General features: G+C 36.5%; 1 protein-coding gene across 1 annotated transcript; it reads right to left on the bottom strand.

The window, feature by feature from the left end:
• Positions 1 to 1,889: 1,889 nt before the first annotated feature.
• Positions 1,890 to 4,877, bottom strand: LOC123307007. Its single transcript, XM_044889208.1, has 8 exons — positions 4,676 to 4,877; positions 4,458 to 4,607; positions 4,092 to 4,171; positions 3,009 to 3,102; positions 2,763 to 2,798; positions 2,448 to 2,653; positions 2,149 to 2,320; positions 1,890 to 2,050 (listed from the first exon to the last, which is right to left on the bottom strand). Exons 1-8 carry the CDS (start codon positions 4,875 to 4,877, stop codon positions 1,932 to 1,934), a joined length of 1,059 nt encoding a protein of 352 aa, XP_044745143.1. The 3' UTR covers positions 1,890 to 1,931.
• Between the last annotated feature and the right edge of the window lie 18,451 nt (positions 4,878 to 23,328).

The following is a 23,328-nucleotide window of genomic DNA, read 5'->3' as shown; positions in this document are numbered from 1 at the left end:
TTATGATCTTTAATTCAACTCGACATATTCAGAGCTCTCCTGCTCATCTTCAGCAGTTTTATAATTATTGTAAGCGAAATCTGCTGAATACGCCCCTGTCGCCGCTCGAAAACATTGGGAACACCGCTACGATTTTCGCTTGTGCCTGAAAACTCTCGGACCGGGGCGTATCGGTATGAAAGATATGTATGATAGACCCCAGGGCAGTTAGTGTTCTAAAAAGAGCGGGTGAATTAGTGAGTATGTTAATAAATACGACTGATTCCTTGTACATAAATTACTGTAATAGTTTTGTAAATAAACTAGACGTTCTGGAAAGAAGACAATTTGATCAACCTAGAGAATGTTACATTATATATCACAGAACACAACTGGTTCTCCGAAATCGTACAAACTCACAAAGCTTCTGAGGGGTAGTCAGGGAGTCAGGATAATATAATAATAGACGCTGGACGAAATAAACAAACAAAATAACAATTATTATCTATTAATGTCATCAAATGAAGCTTCCCAGGTGACCATATCTCATAACCGTTATGAAGCAGAAATGTATCCCGCGCTCCTTGTTTTATAACAGATATATCACACTAAGAGTACAAATACAGAGCTCTTATGTAGCAGCTATGCTCCTATGTCCGCCTCAAACTAGGAACACAGCTCCTTTCTAAAAGAATAGTAATAGATGAAATATGGAACATAAAAGTATCTGTTCCATATTATTTCTATGGCTAATACATTTAAGTGATATTGAAACTAAATATTTGTTCTATTAAAATGATGTTTCAAATATATAAATATTTTATCAGATATATTTGGTATATCTGTTTAATAACTATTTAAATTTCATGTTTTCAATATTCCATATACATAATTGAACCATATGGAAAACATAAAATTAATATATTTGTGGTCAAAATGTATTGATGATGAAAATTTTATCAGTTATTTCTTTTTCATCACCTCCATAAAAAAGCACATTGAACTGCACACTGAATATCAGTTCCAAAATGGTCGGTACCACAGACTACCTACAGTTGGTGCTAAGCATATAAAGGGTTGTCTCTGGTGCTAAGTGGGTAGTCAAACTCTGTGGTACCGGTACCGGTTCGGCGAGATGTGCACTAGTCTATCCTTGCTTATCCCATCTTGGTGCCACAAACAAAGATTTGAATAGCAATGTTTGTGTGATTTGATTTGTTGAAAGGTAGTGTTGATTTCAAAATATTCATGGTTTAGGTGCAACGCGTGTGAAACCGTGTTAACTGAAAAAAAAAAGATTTTCTAATGTTTAGTTTTGTAGATAATTCAATAGTGCTTTCTGAAGGTAATGAAATTAAAGTACAACTGGTAAAATCCGTTAATACATTTTTACTTACTCTGTAGAGATCCATGAAAGTAATAGAAAAAAAGGATGGGTGATATCTAGAATATTAAGAAGAAATCATGAAAATATATTTATTATATACCTATATATATTTATAGATACAGAGGAAATATAAAGATTATTACACGTTTGTCTAAAATATGAGTAAAGATTGAATTTATGAATAGTTTTATTCGCAAACAAAGTATAAATATATAAATAAAAAAAAATTTATTCTGATATAAACTATAATAAATAATAAAAGTAATAAATGAATTAATATAAATCTCACTAAAAACAGAAAAAACCTTTCACAAATAAAAACTCAGTTCTGAGGAAATAAATAAATTAAAAAACATTCTGACATAAACCATAATAAAGATAATAAATGAATAAATATAAATCTCACAAAAACAAAAAAAAACTTACATAAAAACTCAGTTCTGGGGCAATAAATGAATAAAATGAAATGAATAAAAACATATCACAGGCATCACAAACAAAAAATTAACAAAAAACACCTACAACACAATTAAAAAAAAGGAAAAAATCGAAAAATCCCAAAGACCTAATTTTGAACATTCTTCTTTTCAGAGCGAATTTTTCTCTGCTTTCCCTGTCTCGTCCATTCACTAGCTATTGTTTCGAAAGTTTTTTCATTAAAAGCTGGGTCATCCCACACAGCCTCTACAATGTAAGGAATATTTCTATTACAGATCCCACACTCACATGTGTATATTTATTATATGAATATTTTGATAATTGACAACAGGAAAATACTATACCTTTCACTGCATTTATCAGTTTCAGGCTACTCAGCCGAAAATTCTTTTTTTCCCCTCTGCTTTGCCCCAACCAGCTGGACTGGGCTATCAAATCAACTGAAAAAATTCTTTTCAGAATCCTATTGATTTTTTCCTTCAAGCAGGCTCCCCCAATTGTTTTCAAGTAAATAACCTAAAGCAGAAAATGTTGGTAAACTTAATTACAAAGTGTATTTAACAATTTTACAAAAAACACCAGAATTCAAAGGTTTTCATTGAAGAATATAATTTCATTTAGAGAGCTGGCACTTAAAACTTACCAGTTTTCTGTACAATCCTGGGTTCTGGATTGCCATTTCTATTGACGACGTTGTTTCGAAATCTTCGATTGGGAACGCTGACAAAATGCTTCTTAACTCCTCATCCTCTCTTGGAGCATTAGAGGAAGCTGAAGAACTCCCAATATTCAGTCTTTCTAAGTGCAGGAGGACTTGCGCCAACATTTTATTCGTTTTCTCAAACTCTCCTAGAATTAAATGAATTTCAATTAGTTTGATCGATAATATGGATGAAAATTAAACAGGGTGGAAAAGAAATAACCACAATTGAAGCAAACTTATACTATATACACTCACCTTTGACATATACCTGCAAGTCTTTCACAAGTTGATCTGCAGAAAAACAAATCTTATATGTTAATATTTCATATCTGATTATAATATTAATGAGTGTATAAGAAACAAATTTTTTTATGCAATATGCATCAGTTTTTTTTCAAATCTTACATTATAGCTGAAAATAATGCATAAATACTTGAAATGTGAAGTAATCACAATTAAATAAATTCAACTTTGAATGGTTGTCACTACAGTAATACATACCTGTTGAGACGTTGACTATGGTCATATCGAGATTTACTTCTTCATCAGGTTCTCCACCTACGGCCAGCACCGATGTTCCTTCATCAGAATAAAGCTGCCAAAAAAAAAATTTTTTGTCGAATTGGTGAAAAAAATATAATAACAGTAAATGTAAAAAATCACATATTTACAATTTATATAGAGTGTTTCCAAATTAGTCGTGAGAACCTTAGAGATGTTAGTATCACTCATTTGCTGCCGTTAGAGCCATATTTATTGATATTAAAAATCAACAGTTTCCGAAATATTTGAGTTCATGTGTTTTCAAAAAATTTCTCACCTTAATTAATTTTTCGTCAATTTTTTTTACGCTGACCAAGTTTGATCATACCTCTGGATTATTTTCATCAGAAAAAGATATATATGATTCATATGAAAAAAGCAAAACTTTCACGTATTAGAAGCAAAACTTTTCCGTATTAGATGTTGAAAAAGAATTAGTATGAATCAAAATTTAGTATATGAAGCAAAGAAAAATCAATTTGCCTGCAACTTTTGAATTCCACAATCCATGTGTGAAAAAATTATTTTAAAAACTTGCCGAATACTTCTTCATTCACTAAAAAAGTTTTCGTTAGAATGCAGTCACTAGTTTTGTTTCAGTAGATTTTTTTATAAACAACCTTTTGAATGTCCAATATGAAAAACAGTAAATGAGTATAAAAATGGATCAACTTTCAAATCCTACTAATTATTTTTCAACGTTTAATACAGGATAGTTTTGCTTTTTTTCATACGTATCATATCTTTTCTGATGAAAATAATCCAAAATTATAATCGATCTTGGTCAACATAGAAAAAATTGACAAAAAATGAACACAAGAACTCAAATAAGTCATAAGTCATAATTTATCAATCCCTTCAGATATACACTTATGTATGGGACAAGTCGGAAACTATTGATTTTTGGTTATCAATAATTATTGCTGTAACGACAGCTACTACTGTGATACTAACACCTCCTCCAAGACTCAAGTCTAATTAGGAAACACCCTGTACATAAAGTATATATATATTCGTAAATACGATGCAAGATACACTCACATTTGAAGTCATGTATGAGTTTGTCTCATTACTTATCCCATCCTTTTCGGGACTCGGGAATGTTGGTAATCCCGCAAGTACTAAAATTTATAAAAATGTATTTTAGTCAAGCAGTTTGTATTTCATATTTGTGAATATTGATTTGAAATAATTGAAAACATCAATTGAATAATCCTGCAGCTAGATTATTTGATATCAGTATTTCTAATAAAAATGTAAACTATTTGCATGAGTTAAAATAGAATAAAAATCTCAATTCAGATGTGTGAATAATAAGGTGAAGCATTATTTTCCAGTGGAAATAGATGGTGACAAATTTTGAAGACATTGAACTAATGAAATAAATTATTCTCCATAAAACCATACCCCTCTCGATTTCATCAAGTTCAGAACCACTTGTGGATTCTGGTTCATACACTGTTTGGAGCTTTGACTTCCTCTTCCTCCTTTTGCCTCTTCCCTTTTCTGCCTCTGTTTCGCTGTCATCTGCCTTCCTCCTGGCTTTTTTGTAATCATCTACAAATAAAATCAGTAGAGCCTATACGCACAAAAAGATTCATATCATCCCCTCTATTTCTACTTACCAGTAATATATAAAATGGTTGCTGGATATTGCTTCCACTTCCCATTATTTTTATCCGGCACTGCCCGTTTGCATATCAAATTGCCAACATTTTTGGTGGAAGGCCACCAACATAATCCATTTTCCACCCATGAGGATGGCACTTCTGAAATGACCTCCTCATCATCATTTTCCTCCATAAATTTCACCACTGTGTAGGCCATTCTTAGAATCTATAAAGAAAACACGCAGAAGAAAATTGCGGAACACGGTTCAAAATTAAGCAAAAATCAAATGAAACCTAATATGGCCTTCTCCAGAATTTAAACCTTTCACAAAAAAAAATAAATCCAGCTTTTACATAGAAAAAATGAATTGTAGGAATAGCACACAAAAAGAAAATAAATCAGGCAGTCCCATTCAAAGTATGAATGATAGGAATAATAGCACTCTGTTTGGTGTCTAAGGGCAGCATAAGACATTTGGCCTTGACAGATGAAATAGGAACATCATTTAAAACCGATATTGCCGTATGATCTATTTTAAAGATGTTCACTGAATGATCGACTTGTGGTTTCTCGAACAATGGCACAGTGATATCTAATACATGACCTCTCAACATGATTTCATTCACACGGTTTAGGTACATTGAGTTTATCATTATGATATTCGAGTTTTTCAACATACAAATATTATTTGGCCGCTCGCAACTTAGGAATAACTCATCAGACACTTGCACAGATACAAGTTCAGAATTTGAATATTTTAATGCAGGATACAATTCACCTTCTGGTTTTTCTTTAGCTTGGCTTTCAAGAACTCTATTAACTATTTGACTCAAAGGTCGATTTGCTGTTTTTGTTTTGAATTTTATTTTTCCTAAATAATTTTCAAACGAAAAAGCACTGAAATCATCTAAAGGGCCATGGATTTTAACATCATCACAAATATGAATCAAATTATGAACGTTATAAGTTAAATGTTCTGCACCATACAAAATACTGAAGTTTGAAACAAAATATTCAAGAAGAGATTGTGCATAATTTAAAAAGCTCAAATGAAGGTTTCTACTAGTCAAAATACGGATTGCCACATGCAGACTTAAAAAATGAATGTATTTTGCGTGAGACAAATTATTTCTCATAACTATAGGTCCTGTATACAATAAAAAAGTTCTAAATTCTGTTCCTTTCCATCTATCAAGTTCACTAAGACTTCGAGGTTTCCTAGAAAACTCACTGGAAATAAAGGGGGAAAAAGAAACTAACATTTCAGAAACATTACTTTGTTGAACTGGGTTCATTCTGCATGATTTGTTACCTTTAGTCCAGAGTTGGAGAAGTTTTTTCGCAACACCAAGGCAGATCAAATGAAGGTAATCATGGGGGAACTGTGATACCATACCAATCTCAAGGGATTCTAAAATTGTATCACATCTATGATGTTCTTCTTGAAGTCGGTTAAGAAAACTATGATCAGTTCGAAGAGGGGCATTCATTTCAGGAAAGGTCATACGATGATCAATATATTCACCTTCTTGTGAACATTTATGACACCCAAAATATCCTGTGTGATTTTTAACACCTGTGATGAAGGCACGTGCAGGTGCATCACAGATTATGGACTTTATTTTGACCTGATAGTGAATATTCCTAAAAATGATACCTTTTTTTGAAATTTCTTTGAAATCATGAACAAATAGACGGAGAAACTCATTGTGATCTTTAGGTTTTGTCATTCCATGGTAAATGCCAATAGGGAAAGGTTCCACATATTTAGTTATGCAACATATTTGTCCAAGTATGGGCCAGAATTGGCTTCCGGAACTCTTAGAAATAGGAAGTCCATCAACATTTACTTTAAGTTCTATAATTTTAGGAATAGAATCATTCGTATTGAATGATTTGCTCATGGAATTGAGCAAGGACGTTTCTAAACCAAAGTGGAAATAAGAACCTGGACTGATAGATATTATATCTTTATCCCTAGGAGTATGTAGTAAAGATCGAGCATCAGTCGGTAGATCATCATGACCATAGGAAATCAACAATCGAAGAAGTTTATTCAAGTGGATCCTACTTATGGAGGAATTGAGAGCCCAATTCTGCAATGCATCTTTGAAAGGGGGTTTCTGAATATTTACTCTTTCTTGTTGAAAACTTTCATTTGATTGAATACTGGGTAAAATATTATCAGTGCTTGATGTCCAATGAGAACAACCAGGAGTGAGGGTGTGATCATTTTGAAAATGAGAAGATTTCCATGATACACTTGTATCAGGATTTCCAGAAAATTCAGAGGAAATAGGAACTGAATCATTCCCAGTATCAACAATAAACGAACTAGCGCTGAAATTTATATTTGAAGTTGTTGGAGGAGGACAATAGCGGTGTGAAGTTGGCTGACAATTTCTAGCTGACAGAATCCCGAAGATACCCGAAGCGGCGACGGCCGCCAGTGGCGTACCCCTACTATTATTTTCGCCGAAAAATCGCTTCTGCATTACGAAATGAGATTAGTAGTGGAAATAATATAAATATTTGATGTTTGGCATATATAAATTTGATAATTCGAACAATTCGTTGGAAAAATGAATTTGTTCGATATAATTTTTCGATCAATTGAACTGAAATCGTCTAGGCGCGAAGTTTAATCTATATAACTTCTATGTTTTTATCAGTTTCAAGATAAGATTTTCACTCAGATGATGGTCAACTATTCAGGATTCATAATCCGTAAAAAACTTTACTTGCACCCCTTGCAAACTACCCTTTTTCGACCCTTTTCCGTATAAAACACCGAATTCGCGATATAAAGCGGCGCAGTCAGCTGACCATAACTTCTATCTTTTTATCAGTTTCAAGATGAGATTTTCACTCAGATGATGGTCAACTATTCAGGATTCATAATCCGTAAAAAACTTTACTTGCACCCCTTGGAGACTACCCTTTTTCGACCCTTATCCGTATAAAACACCGAATTCGCGATATAAAGCGACGCAGTCAGCTGACCATAACTTCTATGTTTTTATCAGTTTCAAGATGAGATTTTCACTCAGATGATGATCAACTATTCAGGATTCATAATCCGTAAAAAACTTTTCTTGCACCCCTTGGAGACTACCCTTTTTCGACCCTTTTCCGTATAAAACACCGAATTTGCGCTAGGGAGCGCGCAGTCAGCTGACCATAACTTCTATGTTTTTATCAGTTTCAAGATGAGATTTTCACTCAGATGATGGTCAACTATTCAGGATTCATAATCCGTAAAAAACTTTACTTGCACCCCTTGCAAACTACCCTTTTTCGACCCTTTTCCGTATAAAACACCGAATTCGCGATATAAAGCGACGCAGTCAGCTGACCATAACTTCTATGTTTTTATCAGTTTCAAGATGAGATTTTCACTCAGATGATGATCAACTATTCAGGATTCATAATCCGTAAAAAACTTTTCTTGCACCCCTTGGAGACTACCCTTTTTCGACCCTTTTCCGTATAAAACACCGAATTTGCGCTAGGGAGCGCGCAGTCAGCTGACCATAACTTCTATGTTTTTATCAGTTTCAAGATGAGATTTTCACTCAGATGATGGTCAACTATTCAGGATTCATAATCCGTAAAAAACTTTACTTGCACCCCTTGGAGACTACCCTTTTTCGACCCTTTTCCGTATAAAACACCGAATTCGCGATATAAAGCGGCGCAGTCAGCTGACCATAACTTCTATGTTTTTATCAGTTTCAAGATGAGATTTTCACTCAGATGATGGTCAACTATTCAGGATTCATAATCCGTAAAAAACTTTACTTGCACCCCTTGGAGACTACCCTTTTTCGACCCTTTTCCGTATAAAACAGCGAATTCGCGATATAAAGCGGCGCAGTCAGCTGACCATAACTTCTATGTTTTTATCAGTTTCAAGATGAGATTTTCACTCAGATGATGGTCAACTATTCAGGATTCATAATCCGTAAAAAACTTTACTTGCACCCCTTGGAGACTACCCTTTTTCGACCCTTTTCCGTATAAAACACCGAATTCGCGATATAAAGCGGCGCAGTCAGCTGACCATAACTTCTATGTTTTTATCAGTTTCAAGATGAGATTTTCACTCAGATGATGGTCAACTATTCAGGATTCATAATCCGTAAAAAACTTTACTTGCACCCCTTGGAGACTACCCTTTTTCGACCCTTTTCCGTATAAAACAGCGAATTCGCGATATAAAGCGGCGCAGTCAGCTGACCATAACTTCTATGTTTTTATCAGTTTCAAGATGAGATTTTCACTCAGATGATGGTCAACTATTCAGGATTCATAATCCGTAAAAAACTTTACTTGCACCCCTTGGAGACTACCCTTTTTCGACCCTTTTCCGTATAAAACACCGAATTCGCGATATAAAGCGGCGCAGTCAGCTGACCATAACTTCTATGTTTTTATCAGTTTCAAGATGAGATTTTCACTCAGATGATGGTCAACTATTCAGGATTCATAATCCGTAAAAAACTTTACTTGCACCCCTTGGAGACTACCCTTTTTCGACCCTTTTCCGTATAAAACAGCGAATTCGCGATATAAAGCGGCGCAGTCAGCTGACCATAACTTCTATCTTTTTATCAGTTTCAAGATGAGATTTTCACTCAGATGATGGTCAACTATTCAGAATTCATAATCCGTAAAAAACTTTACTTGCACCCCTTGGAGACTACCCTTTTTCGACCCTTTTCCGTATAAAACACCGAATTCGCGATATAAAGCGACGCAGTCAGCTGACCATAACTTCTATGTTTTTATCAGTTTCAAGATGAGATTTTCACTCAGATGATGATCAACTATTCAGGATTCATAATCCGTAAAAAACTTTACTTGCACCCCTTGGAGACTACCCTTTTTCGACCCTTTTCCGTATAAAACACCGAATTTGCGCTAGGGAGCGCGCAGTCAGCTGACCATAACTTCTATGTTTTTATCAGTTTCAAGATGAGATTTTCACTCAGATGATGGTCAACTATTCAGGATTCATAATCCGTAAAAAACTTTACTTGCACCCCTTGGAGACTACCCTTTTTCGACCCTTTTCCGTATAAAACACCGAATTCGCGATATAAAGCGGCGCAGTCAGCTGACCATAACTTCTATGTTTTTATCAGTTTCAAGATGAGATTTTCACTCAGATGATGGTCAACTATTCAGGATTCATAATCCGTAAAAAACTTTACTTGCACCCCTTGGAGACTACCCTTTTTCGACCCTTTTCCGTATAAAACAGCGAATTCGCGATATAAAGCGGCGCAGTCAGCTGACCATAACTTCTATGTTTTTATCAGTTTCAAGATGAGATTTTCACTCAGATGATGGTCAACTATTCAGGATTCATAATCCGTAAAAAACTTTACTTGCACCCCTTGGAGACTACCCTTTTTCGACCCTTTTCCGTATAAAACACCGAATTCGCGATATAAAGCGGCGCAGTCAGCTGACCATAACTTCTATGTTTTTATCAGTTTCAAGATGAGATTTTCACTCAGATGATGGTCAACTATTCAGGATTCATAATCCGTAAAAAACTTTACTTGCACCCCTTGGAGACTACCCTTTTTCGACCCTTTTCCGTATAAAACAGCGAATTCGCGATATAAAGCGGCGCAGTCAGCTGACCATAACTTCTATCTTTTCATCAGTTTCAAGATGAGATTTTCACTCAGATGATGGTCAACTATTCAGAATTCATAATCCGTAAATAACTTTACTTGCACCCCTTGGAGACTACCCTTTTTCGACCCTTTTCCGTATAAAACACCGAATTCGCGATATAAAGCGACGCAGTCAGCTGACCATAACTTCTATGTTTTTATCAGTTTCAAGATGAGATTTTCACTCAGATGATGATCAACTATTCAGGATTCATAATCCGTAAAAAACTTTTCTTGCACCCCTTGGAGACTACCCTTTTTCGACCCTTTTCCGTATAAAACACCGAATTTGCGCTAGGGAGCGCGCAGTCAGCTGACCATAACTTCTATGTTTTTATCAGTTTCAAGATGAGATTTTCACTCAGATGATGGTCAACTATTCAGGATTCATAATCCGTAAAAAACTTTACTTGCACCCCTTGGAGACTACCCTTTTTCGACCCTTTTCCGTATAAAACAGCGAATTTGCGATATAAAGCGGCGCAGTCAGCTGACCATAACTTCTATCTTTTTATCAGTTTCAAGATGAGATTTTCACTCAGATGATGGTCAACTATTCAGGATTCATAATCCGTAAAAAACTTTACTTGCACCCCTTGGAGACTACCCTTTTTCGACCCTTTTCCGTATAAAACACCGAATTTGCGCTAGGGAGCGCGCAGTCAGCTGACCATAACTTCTATGTTTTTATCAGTTTCAAGATGAGATTTTCACTCAGAAGAAGGTTGACTATTCAGGATTCATAATCCGTAAAAAACTTTACTTGCACCCCTTGCAAACTACCCTTTTTCGACCCTTTACCGTATAAAACACCGAATTCGCGATATAAAGCGACGCAGTCAGCTGACCATAACTTCTATGTTTTTATCAGTTTCAAGATGAGATTTTCACTCAGATGATGGTCAACTATTCAGGATTCATAATCCGTAAAAAACTTTACTTGCACCCCTTGGAGACTACCCTTTTTCGTCCCTTTTCCGTATAAAACACCGAATTCGCGATATAAAGCGGCGCAGTCAGCTGACCATAACTTCTATCTTTTTATCAGTTTCAAGATGGGATTTTCACTCAGATGATGGTCAACTATTCAGGATTCATAATCCGTAAAAAACTTTACTTGCACCCCTTGCAAACTACCCTTTTTCGACCCTTTTCCGTATAAAACACCGAATTCGCGATATAAAGCGACGCAGTCAGCTGACCATAACTTCTATTTTTTTATCAGTTTCAAGATGAGATTTTCACTCAGATGATGATCAACTATTCAGGATTCATAATCCGTAAAAAACTTTTCTTGCACCCCTTGGAGACTACCCTTTTTCGACCCTTTTCCGTATAAAACACCGAATTCGCGATATAAAGCGGCGCAGTCAGCTGACCATAACTTCTATGTTTTTATCAGTTTCAAGATGAGATTTTCACTCAGATGATGGTCAACTATTCAGGATTCATAATCCGTAAAAAACTTTACTTGCACCCCTTGCAAACTACCCTTTTTCGACCCTTTTCCGTATAAAACACCGAATTCGCGATATAAAGCGGCGCAGTCAGCTGACCATAACTTCTATCTTTTTATCAGTTTCAAGATGAGAATTTCACTCAGATGATGGTCAACTATTCAGAATTCATAATGCGTAAAAAACTTTACTTGCACCCCTTGGAGACTACCCTTTTTCGACCCTTTTCCGTATAAAACACCGAATTCGCGATATAAAGCGACGCAGTCAGCTGACCATAACTTCTATGTTTTTATCAGTTTCAAGATGAGATTTTCACTCAGATGATGATCAACTATTCAGGATTCATAATCCGTAAAAAACTTTTCTTGCACCCCTTGGAGACTACCCTTTTTCGACCCTTTTCCGTATAAAACACCGAATTTGCGCTAGGGAGCGCGCAGTCAGCTGACCATAACTTCTATGTTTTTATCAGTTTCAAGATGAGATTTTCACTCAGATGATGGTCAACTATTCAGGATTCATAATCCGTAAAAAACTTTACTTGCACCCCTTGCAAACTACCCTTTTTCTACCCTTTTTCGACCCTTTTCCGTATAAAACACCGAATTCGCGATATAAAGCGACGCAGTCAGCTGACCATAACTTCTATGTTTTTATCAGTTTCAAGATGAGATTTTCACTCAGATGATGATCAACTATTCAGGATTCATAATCCGTAAAAAACTTTTCTTGCACCCCTTGGAGACTACCCTTTTTCGACCCTTTTCCGTATAAAACACCGAATTTGCGCTAGGGAGCGCGCAGTCAGCTGACCATAACTTCTATGTTTTTATCAGTTTCAAGATGAGATTTTCACTCAGATGATGGTCAACTATTCAGGATTCATAATCCGTAAAAAACTTTACTTGCACCCCTTGGAGACTACCCTTTTTCGACCCTTTTCCGTATAAAACACCGAATTCGCGATATAAAGCGGCGCAGTCAGCTGACCATAACTTCTATGTTTTTATCAGTTTCAAGATGAGATTTTCACTCAGATGATGGTCAACTATTCAGGATTCATAATCCGTAAAAAACTTTACTTGCACCCCTTGGAGACTACCCTTTTTCGACCCTTTTCCATATAAAACAGCGAATTCGCGATATAAAGCGGCGCAGTCAGCTGACCATAACTTCTATCTTTTTATCAGTTTCAAGATGAGATTTTCACTCAGATGATGGTCAACTATTCAGAATTCATAATCCGTAAAAAACTTTACTTGCACCCCTTGGAGACTACCCTTTTTCGACCCTTTTCCGTATAAAACACCGAATTCGCGATATAAAGCGACGCAGTCAGCTGACCATAACTTCTATGTTTTTATCAGTTTCAAGATGAGATTTTCACTCAGATGATGATCAACTATTCAGGATTCATAATCCGTAAAAAACTTTTCTTGCACCCCTTGGAGACTACCCTTTTTCGACCCTTTTCCGTATAAAACACCGAATTTGCGCTAGGGAGCGCGCAGTCAGCTGACCATAACTTCTATGTTTTTATCAGTTTCAAGATGAGATTTTCACTCAGATGATGGTCAACTATTCAGGATTCATAATCCGTAAAAAACTTTACTTGCACCCCTTGGAGACTACCCTTTTTCGACCCTTTTCCGTATAAAACACCGAATTCGCGATATAAAGCGGCGCAGTCAGCTGACCATAACTTCTATGTTTTTATCAGTTTCAAGATGAGATTTTCACTCAGATGATGGTCAACTATTCAGGATTCATAATCCGTAAAAAACTTTACTTGCACCCCTTGGAGACTACCCTTTTTCGACCCTTTTCCGTATAAAACAGCGAATTTGCGATATAAAGCGGCGCAGTCAGCTGACCATAACTTCTATCTTTTTATCAGTTTCAAGATGAGATTTTCACTCAGATGATGGTCAACTATTCAGGATTCATAATCCGTAAAAAACTTTACTTGCACCCCTTGGAGACTACCCTTTTTCGACCCTTTTCCGTATAAAACACCGAATTTGCGCTAGGGAGCGCGCAGTCAGCTGACCATAACTTCTATGTTTTTATCAGTTTCAAGATGAGATGTTCACTCAGAAGAAGGCTGACTATTCAGGATTCATAATCCGTAAAAAACTTTACTTGCACCCCTTGCAAACTACCCTTTTTCGACCCTTTACCGTATAAAACACCGAATTCGCGATATAAAGCGACGCAGTCAGCTGACCATAACTTCTATGTTTTTATCAGTTTCAAGATGAGATTTTCACTCAGATGATGGTCAACTATTCAGGATTCATAATCCGTAAAAAACTTTACTTGCACCCCTTGGAGACTACCCTTTTTCGACCCTTTTCCGTATAAAACACCGAATTCGCGATATAAAGCGGCGCAGTCAGCTGACCATAACTTCTATCTTTTTATCAGTTTCAAGATGGGATTTTCACTCAGATGATGGTCAACTATTCAGGATTCATAATCCGTAAAAAACTTTACTTGCACCCCTTGCAAACTACCCTTTTTCGACCCTTTTCCGTATAAAACACCGAATTCGCGATATAAAGCGACGCAGTCAGCTGACCATAACTTCTATGTTTTTATCAGTTTCAAGATGAGATTTTCACTCAGATGATGATCAACTATTCAGGATTCATAATCCGTAAAAAACTTTTCTTGCACCCCTTGGAGACTACCCTTTTTCGACCCTTTTCCGTATAAAACACCGAATTCGCGATATAAAGCGGCGCAGTCAGCTGACCATAACTTCTATGTTTTTATCAGTTTCAAGATGAGATTTTCACTCAGATGATGGTCAACTATTCAGGATTCATAATCCGTAAAAAACTTTACTTGCACCTCTTGGAGACTACCCTTTTTCGACCCTTTTCCGTATAAAACAGCGAATTCGCGATATAAAGCGGCGCAGTCAGCTGACCATAACTTCTATCTTTTTATCAGTTTCAAGATGAGATTTTCACTCAGATGATGGTCAACTATTCAGGATTCATAATCCGTAAAAAACTTTACTTGCACCCCTTGGAGACTACCCTTTTTCGACCCTTTTCCGTATAAAACACCGAATTCGCGATATAAAGCGACGCAGTCAGCTGACCATAACTTCTATGTTTTTATCAGTTTCAAGATGAGATTTTCACTCAGATGATGGTCAACTATTCAGGATTCATAATCCGTAAAAAACTTTACTTGCACCCCTTGCAAACTACCCTTTTTCGACCCTTTTCCGTATAAAACACCGAATTCGCGATATAAAGCGGCGCAGTCAGCTGACCATAACTTCTATCTTTTTATCAGTTTCAAGATGAGATTTTCACTCAGATGATGGTCAACTATTCGGGATTCATAATCCGTATAAAACTTTACTTGCACCCCTTGAAGACTACCCTTTTTCGACCCTTTTCCGTATAAAACACCGAATTTGCGCTAGGGAGCGCGCAGTCAGCTGACCATAACTTCTATGTTTTTATCAGTTTCAAGATGAGATTTTCACTCAGATGATGGTCAACTATTCAGGATTCATAATCCGTAAAAAACTTTACTTGCACCCCTTGGAGACTACCCTTTTTCGACCCTTTTCCGTATAAAACACCGAATTCGCGATATAAAGCGGCGCAGTCAGCTGACCATAACTTCTATGTTTTTATCAGTTTCAAGATGAGATTTTCACTCAGATGATGGTCAACTATTCAGGATTCATAATCCGTAAAAAACTTTACTTGCACCCCTTGGAGACTACCCTTTTTCGACCCTTTTCCGTATAAAACACCGAATTCGCGATATAAAGCGGCGCAGTCAGCTGACCATAACTTCTATGTTTTTATCACTGTCAAGATGAGATTTTCACTCAGAAGAAGGTTGACTATTCAGGATTCATAATCCGTAAAAAACTTTCCTTGCACCCCTTGCAGACTAACATTTTTCGACCCATTTCTGTATAAAGCTCTGATATATACAGATTCGATAATAAAATTGGTGCGTTATCAATTAATCAATTAATTTATATTACAATATCTCTAGATGACCACCTGCGAACTAGGGAAGTTGCAAAACACGTGTGCGCCTTCTTCCTATTGGATAGAAAGGGGCAATCTTGACATATCTGATTTACGACATAATGCGCTTGCTTTGAAGATGCCGCCGTTTGGAAGAAAGCTTGTCGTTTTCATGAGGATGGGTAAAACCATATACAGGGTGGGCAAAATTCTTTGTCTACTGAGGGAAACTCAAAACTATGGCAGCTAGAAGATAACGGATGACTCATTCTCGAGCTCTTTTTCAGAGAAACAAAGAATAGTGAAAACCGTTTTTCAGTTATTAGCAAAAAATTAAATTTTGACGATGTCGAAAAGTTCTCATAACTTTTTTGTCTTTGAAGTTACAGATCTGAAACTTGAACCATTTACAGGCCTTTTGTTAAGCAGAATCCATGCACTGACAAGCACCAAATATTTTTTCATTTCGCGAACTTTCGTTTTTTTAAATGCAAACCTTCAATGAATTTGTCATTTTTGAATGGGAAAAAAGGTTCAGGCAGTAGAGTCTACGTATGAAAGTGACTAAGAAGGTTCAAGTTTCAGATCTGTATCTTCAAACACAAAGAAGTTATGAGAACTTTACTAAATCGACAAAATCCCAATTTTTGTTCATAACTCAAAATCTAGAATAGATAGGCCGGTTCTGTTTTCAGATTTGGATGAGTTATGAAAAAAGATCTAGAAAATGTGGCATCCGTTTCTTCTAGCTGCTACAGTTCTCTAGATACCCTCAGTAAACAACGAATTTTGCCCATCCTGTAGATTGTGAATAATTCAAAAATTTCTAATGATGGAACAACGGAATAGACATTTCAAAGGTCTTCGCTAAGACAAATATATCTGAGATAGTTTTCGTGGCTAATAAGCTAGACAAATTATTTTATCCCTATCATTAAAAAAATCGTATAAACCGATATGTCAATAATGTTGGCAGCGTAGTAGTCAGATATACCAAGTATAGGAAAAAGGAAAAAAAGCTGCGTTAAAATCTAGGCCATATGCGAAGGAAACAATTATGGTTGCAAATAATTCATTAACCTCATTTAGAGAATTACAAAGTCATTCTTCGTTTAATTTTAGCCAATAATTTTGTGTGTCAGAGGAGTAGAGTAGAGAGAGATGCAAAAAAGAGAATTTTTTAACAAACTTTGAAGTATAAAAGGAAAACTATTTTTGAATCAAAAAAATCTCCAATAAAATCAGTGAACTTGGAGTCTAAAAATCGGATGCAACTGTGAAGAAAATTAAATCCGAAGCGATTGCATACAAGGATAGATTATAACATGATATAATAGATTTGATAGAAAGGCAAATAGATCACGGAGAATACATTCAAGAAGTTTGTTTGCCATTCAACGTAAAACTTTAGAGCAAAGAATTGTTCGGCGTAATTGAAAGCGAGTCGAAAAATGAACTCCCAATTTTATATGTTCGTCGTTGTTAGAAAGCCCAAATTTCTTGAAAGAATGAAGAGAGTATTTTTGTATTATATTTATCGTTTTCGAAATGATATCTTCGCATCATTTCGTGAAAAAATATTTTCAAATCTTCAATGATTTTAGACAGGGCCGCCGTCAGGACCGGAAAACCAGGCACCCTGCCGGAGCGGCACATTCTGGGGGCGGCAAAACAGTTCTTTAACGATAACAATTTTTAATAAAAAAAAATTTTTCTTCAAAATCGAAAAGAAGAACATTATTAATTATTAGAGTGAAACCGAAAACGCGGCTTTTTGCGCTTGGTCGCCAAACAAGTACCGAATGAAATGCATTTCAACCAGAAACAAGGGGAATACCGGAAAACGATCAAAGATGCCGCATTCTACTCATAAATAACCCTTTACAATAGTACATCGTGTTTATAAGAATTGAGACTGTTGTAGATTTTCATATATCTCTATATCTGTGTAGTTTATAATTTAAAATTTTCAAACGTTTCACTGTATATATTTTACTGTATGATACCGGCGCCGGCGTTGTTAGTAGATATATAGCCCACTCTTTTGTATTCCTTTTTTCTTATCCTTTTTTTAGATTCAACATTTACTCAATTTATAAAAAAGACTGATCTCTAAATATCTACACTTTGAACAGGTTGTACGTTATTCCATAAAGAATTATGTACTTAAACTCAATATAGTCACAGCAAGGTGCCAAAATAACATTTTGCATGGGCGGCGAAGTTTTATTTTGCCGGGGCGGCAAAATGTCTGGCGGCGGCTCTGATTTTAGAGTATTTTGTGAAGAACATAATAGGTGGCCAGTATTTAAAGTAGTCGTGACCGACTTCAGTTATGCTAATTTACATGTAATGAGCAAATCTTGCAATATAAATACACCCTCCTAGAAAAATTACAAAACTAAGACATCCCAACAACACACTCCGCAACCCACCCAATGAATTTTTATACCAGATAACAGAAGTAGAACCAATACTGGAAAGAATGCAAAGACTCGACAAAAAATTCATCGCTAACCAACACAATATCAACATAATCGAACCATTGATACACCATTACAATAGAGAGTTTGCACCAAAGGCAAAGTTACCAGCTTTGCCACTTTTCGAACATCTGAAATCATTACCATAAAAATAATCATTACCTCCCAATATTTTACAATAAGCTTCATGTGAAACAATACTGTATTTAATTGGCTGGAAGACTCCGGTCGATAGCCGTTTGATTGTCAAATCAATAAATTTAATTTATTGATATTTATATCCTAGAATATCTCCAGAAGTGTTTCGTCATATGTACAGGTTAGGAAGATTTTCCGGATTCATGCATAACTATTCATTTGTGTTGACATTTCATTGCATTTCATTAAAGTTATTAGTAAACACGCTGAAGATAGAAATACAGGCAACTTCTTTCAAAGTAAAGATCTAATAGCTAGGTATTGAGGGTAGAGACTACCCTCCATATAGCTAGGGCTATGAACTTTGAAGCTGAATAATGGTTTCATCATTTTTCTGTTCATTCATTGAACCCGTTCGTGAATGACGGATGACTTCGCAAGAATATGTTTCAACTTTATACAGAAGTAAAAAACCAGGAGTTTCTTTATAAAAAGCATTATGAATTGAGAAATATGAACGAGATTGGGGAAAAATTCAAGACCCTTCACACGAAAAGTCCATTTATAATAATTTCTCGAAAAAAAAACGGTTTTCACTATTCTTTGTTTCTCTGAAAAAGAGCTCGAGAATGAGTCATCCGTTATATTCTAGCTGCCATAGTTTTCGAGTTTCCCTCAGTAAACAAAGAATTTTGCCCATCCTGTATAGGGTTTTACCCAGAGACAAGAGACTCTTTCCCTTTCTCTATGGTTTTACCCATCCTCATGAAAACGACAAGCTTTCTTCCAAACGGCGGCATCTTCAAAGCAAGCGATTGCCCCTTTCTATCCAATAGGAAGAAGGCGCACACGTGTTTTGCAACTTCCCTAGTTCGCAGGTGGTCATCTAGAGATATTGTAATATAAATTAATTGATTAATTCATAACGCACCAATTTTATTATCGAATCTGTATATATCAGAGTTTTATACAGAAATGGGTCGAAGAATGTTAGTCCGCAAGGGGTGCAAGGAAAGTTTTTTACGGATTATGAATCCTGAATAGTCAACCTTCATCTGAGTGAAAATCTCATCTTGAAACTGATAAAAACATAGAAGTTATGGTCAGCTGACTGCGCGCTTCCTAGCGCGAATTCGTTGTTTTATACGGAAAAGGGTCAAAAAAGGGTAGTTTGCAAGGGGTGCAAGTAAAGTTTTTTACGGATTATGAATCCTGAATAGTTGATCATCATCTGAGTTAAAATCTCATCTTGAAACTGATAAAAACATAGAAGTTATGGTCAGCTGACTGCGCGCTCCCTAGCGCAAATTCGGTGTTTTATACGGAAAAGGGTCGAAAAAGGGTAGTCTCCAAGGGGTGCAAGTAAAGTTTTTTACGGATTATGAATCCTGAATAGTTGACCATCATCTGAGTGAAAATCTCATCTTGAAACTGATAAAATCATAGAAGTTATGGTCAGCTGACTGCGCGCTCCCTAGCGCAAATTCGGTGTTTTATACGGAAAAGGGTCGAAAAAGGGTAGTCTCCAAGGGGTGCAAGTAAAGTTTTTTACGGATTATGAATCCCGAATAGTTGACCATCATCTGAGTGAAAATCTCATCTTGAAACTGATAAAAAGATAGAAGTTATGGTCAGCTGACTGCGCCGCTTTATATCGCGAATTCGCTGTTTTATACGGAAAAGGGTCGAAAAAGGGTAGTCTCCAAGAGGTGCAAGTAAAGTTTTTTACGGATTATGAATCCTGAATAGTTGACCATCATCTGAGTGAAAATCTCATCTTGAAACTGATAAAAACATAGAAGTTATGGTCAGCTGACTGCGCCGCTTTATATCGCGAATTCGGTGTTTTATACGGAAAAGGGTCGAAAAAGGGTAGTCTCCAAGGGGTGCAAGTAAAGTTTTTTACGGATTATGAATCCTGAATAGTTGACCATCATCTGAGTGAAAATCTCATCTTGAAACTGATAAAAACATAGAAGTTATGGTCAGCTGACTGCGCGCTCCCTAGCGCAAATTCGGTGTTTTATACGGAAAAGGGTCGAAAAAGGGTAGTCTTCAAGGGGTGCAAGTGAAGTTTTTTACGGATTATGAATCCCGAATAGTTGACCATCATCTGAGTGAAAATCTCATCTTGAAACTGATAAAAAGATAGAAGTTATGGTCAGCTGACTGCGCGCTCCCTAGCGCAAATTCGGTGTTTTATACGGAAAAGGGTCGAAAAAGGGTAGTCTTCAAGGGGTGCAAGTAAAGTTTTTTACGGATTATGAATCCCGAATAGTTGACCATCATCTGAGTGAAAATCTCATCTTGAAACTGATAAAAAGATAGAAGTTATGGTCAGCTGACTGCGCCGCTTTATATCGCGAATTCGGTGTTTTATACGGAAAAGGGTCGAAAAAGGGTAGTTTGCAAGGGGTGCAAGTAAAGTTTTTTACGGATTATGAATCCTGAATAGTTGATCATCATCTGAGTGAAAATCTCATCTTGAAACTAATAAAAACATAGAAGTTATGGTCAGCTAACTGCGTCGCTTTATATCGCGAATTCGGTGTTTTATACGGAAACGGGTCGAAAAAGGGTAGTTTGCAAGGGGTGCAAGTAAAGTTTTTTACGGATTATGAATCCTGAATAGTTGACCATCATCTGAGTGAAAATCCCATCTTGAAACTGATTAAAAGATAGAAGTTATGGTCAGCTGACTGCGCCGCTTTATATCGCGAATTCGGTGTTTTATACGGAAAAGGGTCGAAAAAGGGTAGTCTCCAAGGGGTGCAAGTAAAGTTTTTTACGGATTATGAATCCTGAATAGTTGACCATCATCTGAGTGAAAATCTCATCTTGAAACTAATAAAAACATAGAAGTTATGGTCAGCTAACTGCGTCGCTTTATATCGCGAATTCGGTGTTTTATACGGAAACGGGTCGAAAAAGGGTAGTTTGCAAGGGGTGCAAGTAAAGTTTTTTACGGATTATGAATCCTGAATAGTTGACCATCATCTGAGTGAAAATCCCATCTTGAAACTGATTAAAAGATAGAAGTTATGGTCAGCTGACTGCGCGCTCCCTAGCGTAAATTCGGTGTTTTATACGGAAAAGGGTCGAAAAAGGGTAGTCTCCAAGGGGTGCAAGAAAAGTTTTTTACGGATTATGAATCCTGAATAGTTGATCATCATCTGAGTGAAAATCTCATCTTGAAACTAATAAAAACATAGAAGTTATGGTCAGCTAACTGCGTCGCTTTATATCGCGAATTCGGTGTTTTATACGGAAACGGGTCGAAAAAGGGTAGTTTGCAAGGGGTGCAAGTAAAGTTTTTTACGGATTATGAATCCTGAATAGTTGACCATCATCTGAGTGAAAATCCCATCTTGAAACTGATTAAAAGATAGAAGTTATGGTCAGCTGACTGCGCCGCTTTATATCGCGAATTCGGTGTTTTATACGGAAAAGGGTCGAAAAAGGGTAGTCTCCAAGGGGTGCAAGTAAAGTTTTTTACGGATTATGAATCCTGAATAGTTGACCATCATCTGAGTGAAAATCTCATCTTGAAACTGATAAAAACATAGAAGTTATGGTCAGCTGACTGCGCGCTCCCTAGCGCAAATTCGGTGTTTTATACGGAAAAGGGTCGAAAAAGGGTAGTCTTCAAGGGGTGCAAGTAAAGTTTTTTACGGATTATGAATCCTGAATAGTTGACCATCATCTGAGTGAAAATCTCATCTTGAAACTGATAAAAAGATAGAAGTTATGGTCAGCTGACTGCGCGCTCCCTAGCGCAAATTCGGTGTTTTATACGGAAAAGGGTCGAAAAAGGGTAGTCTCCAAGGGGTGCAAGAAAAGTTTTTTACGGATTATGAATCCTGAATAGTTGATCATCATCTGAGTGAAAATCTCATCTTGAAACTAATAAAAACATAGAAGTTATGGTCAGCTAACTGCGTCGCTTTATATCGCGAATTCGGTGTTTTATACGGAAAAGGGTCGAAAAAGGGTAGTTTGCAAGGGGTGCAAGTAAAGTTTTTTACGGATTATGAATCCTGAATAGTTGACCATCATCTGAGTGAAAATCCCATCTTGAAACTGATAAAAACATAGAAGTTATGGTCAGCTGACTGCGTCGCTTTATATCGCGAATTCGGTGTTTTATACGGAAAAGGGTCGAAAAAGGGTAGTTTGCAAGGGGTGCAAGTAAAGTTTTTTACGGATTATGAATCCCGAATAGTTGACCATCATCTGAGTGAAAATCTCATCTTGAAACTGATAAAAACATAGAAGTTATGGTCAGCTGACTGCGTCGCTTTATATCGCGAATTCGGTGTTTTATACGGAAAAGGGTCGAAAAAGGGTAGTTTGCAAGGGGTGCAAGTAAAGTTTTTTACGGATTATGAATCCTGAATAGTCAACCTTCTTCTGAGTGAAAATCTCATCTTGAAACTGATAAAAACATAGAAGTTATGGTCAGCTGACTGCGCGCTCCCTAGCGCAAATTCGGTGTTTTATACGGAAAAGGGTCGAAAAAGGGTAGTCTTCAAGGGGTGCAAGTAAAGTTTTTTACGGATTATGAATCCCGAATAGTTGACCATCACCTGAGTGAAAATCTCATCTTGAAACTGATAAAAAGATAAAATTTATGGTCAGCTGACTGCGCCGCTTTATATCGCGAATTCGGTGTTTTATACGGAAAAGGGTCGAAAAAGGGTAGTTTGCAAGGGGTGCAAGTAAAGTTTTTTACGGATTATGAATCCTGAATAGTCAACCTTCTTCTGAGTGAAAATTTCATCTTGAAACTGATAAAAACATAGAAGTTATGGTCAGCTGACTGCGCCGCTTTATATCGCGAATTCGGTGTTTTATACGGAAAAGGGTCGAAAAAGGGTAGTTTGCAA

The sequence above is a fragment of the Coccinella septempunctata genome, chromosome 2 (assembly GCF_907165205.1).
Source record: "Coccinella septempunctata chromosome 2, icCocSept1.1, whole genome shotgun sequence".
Taxonomy (NCBI): domain Eukaryota; kingdom Metazoa; phylum Arthropoda; class Insecta; order Coleoptera; family Coccinellidae; genus Coccinella; species Coccinella septempunctata.
This window is presented reverse-complemented; position numbering and strand designations above follow the sequence as displayed.

What these genes read in the sequence shown, in the direction of transcription:
- LOC123307007 (XM_044889208.1), bottom strand. Translation starts at nt 4,877, where the DNA reads ATGGCCTACACAGTGGTGAAATTTATGGAGGAAAATGATGATGAGGAG. An exon ending in ACTTGATGAAATCGAGAGGG is followed by an intron (nt 4,172 to 4,457) that starts GTATGGTTTTAT and finishes TATAAATTTTAG; the next exon opens with TACTTGCGGGATTACCAACA. An exon ending in CATAGTCAACGTCTCAACAG is followed by an intron (nt 2,799 to 3,008) that starts GTATGTATTACT and finishes GTTTTTCTGCAG; the next exon opens with ATCAACTTGTGAAAGACTTG.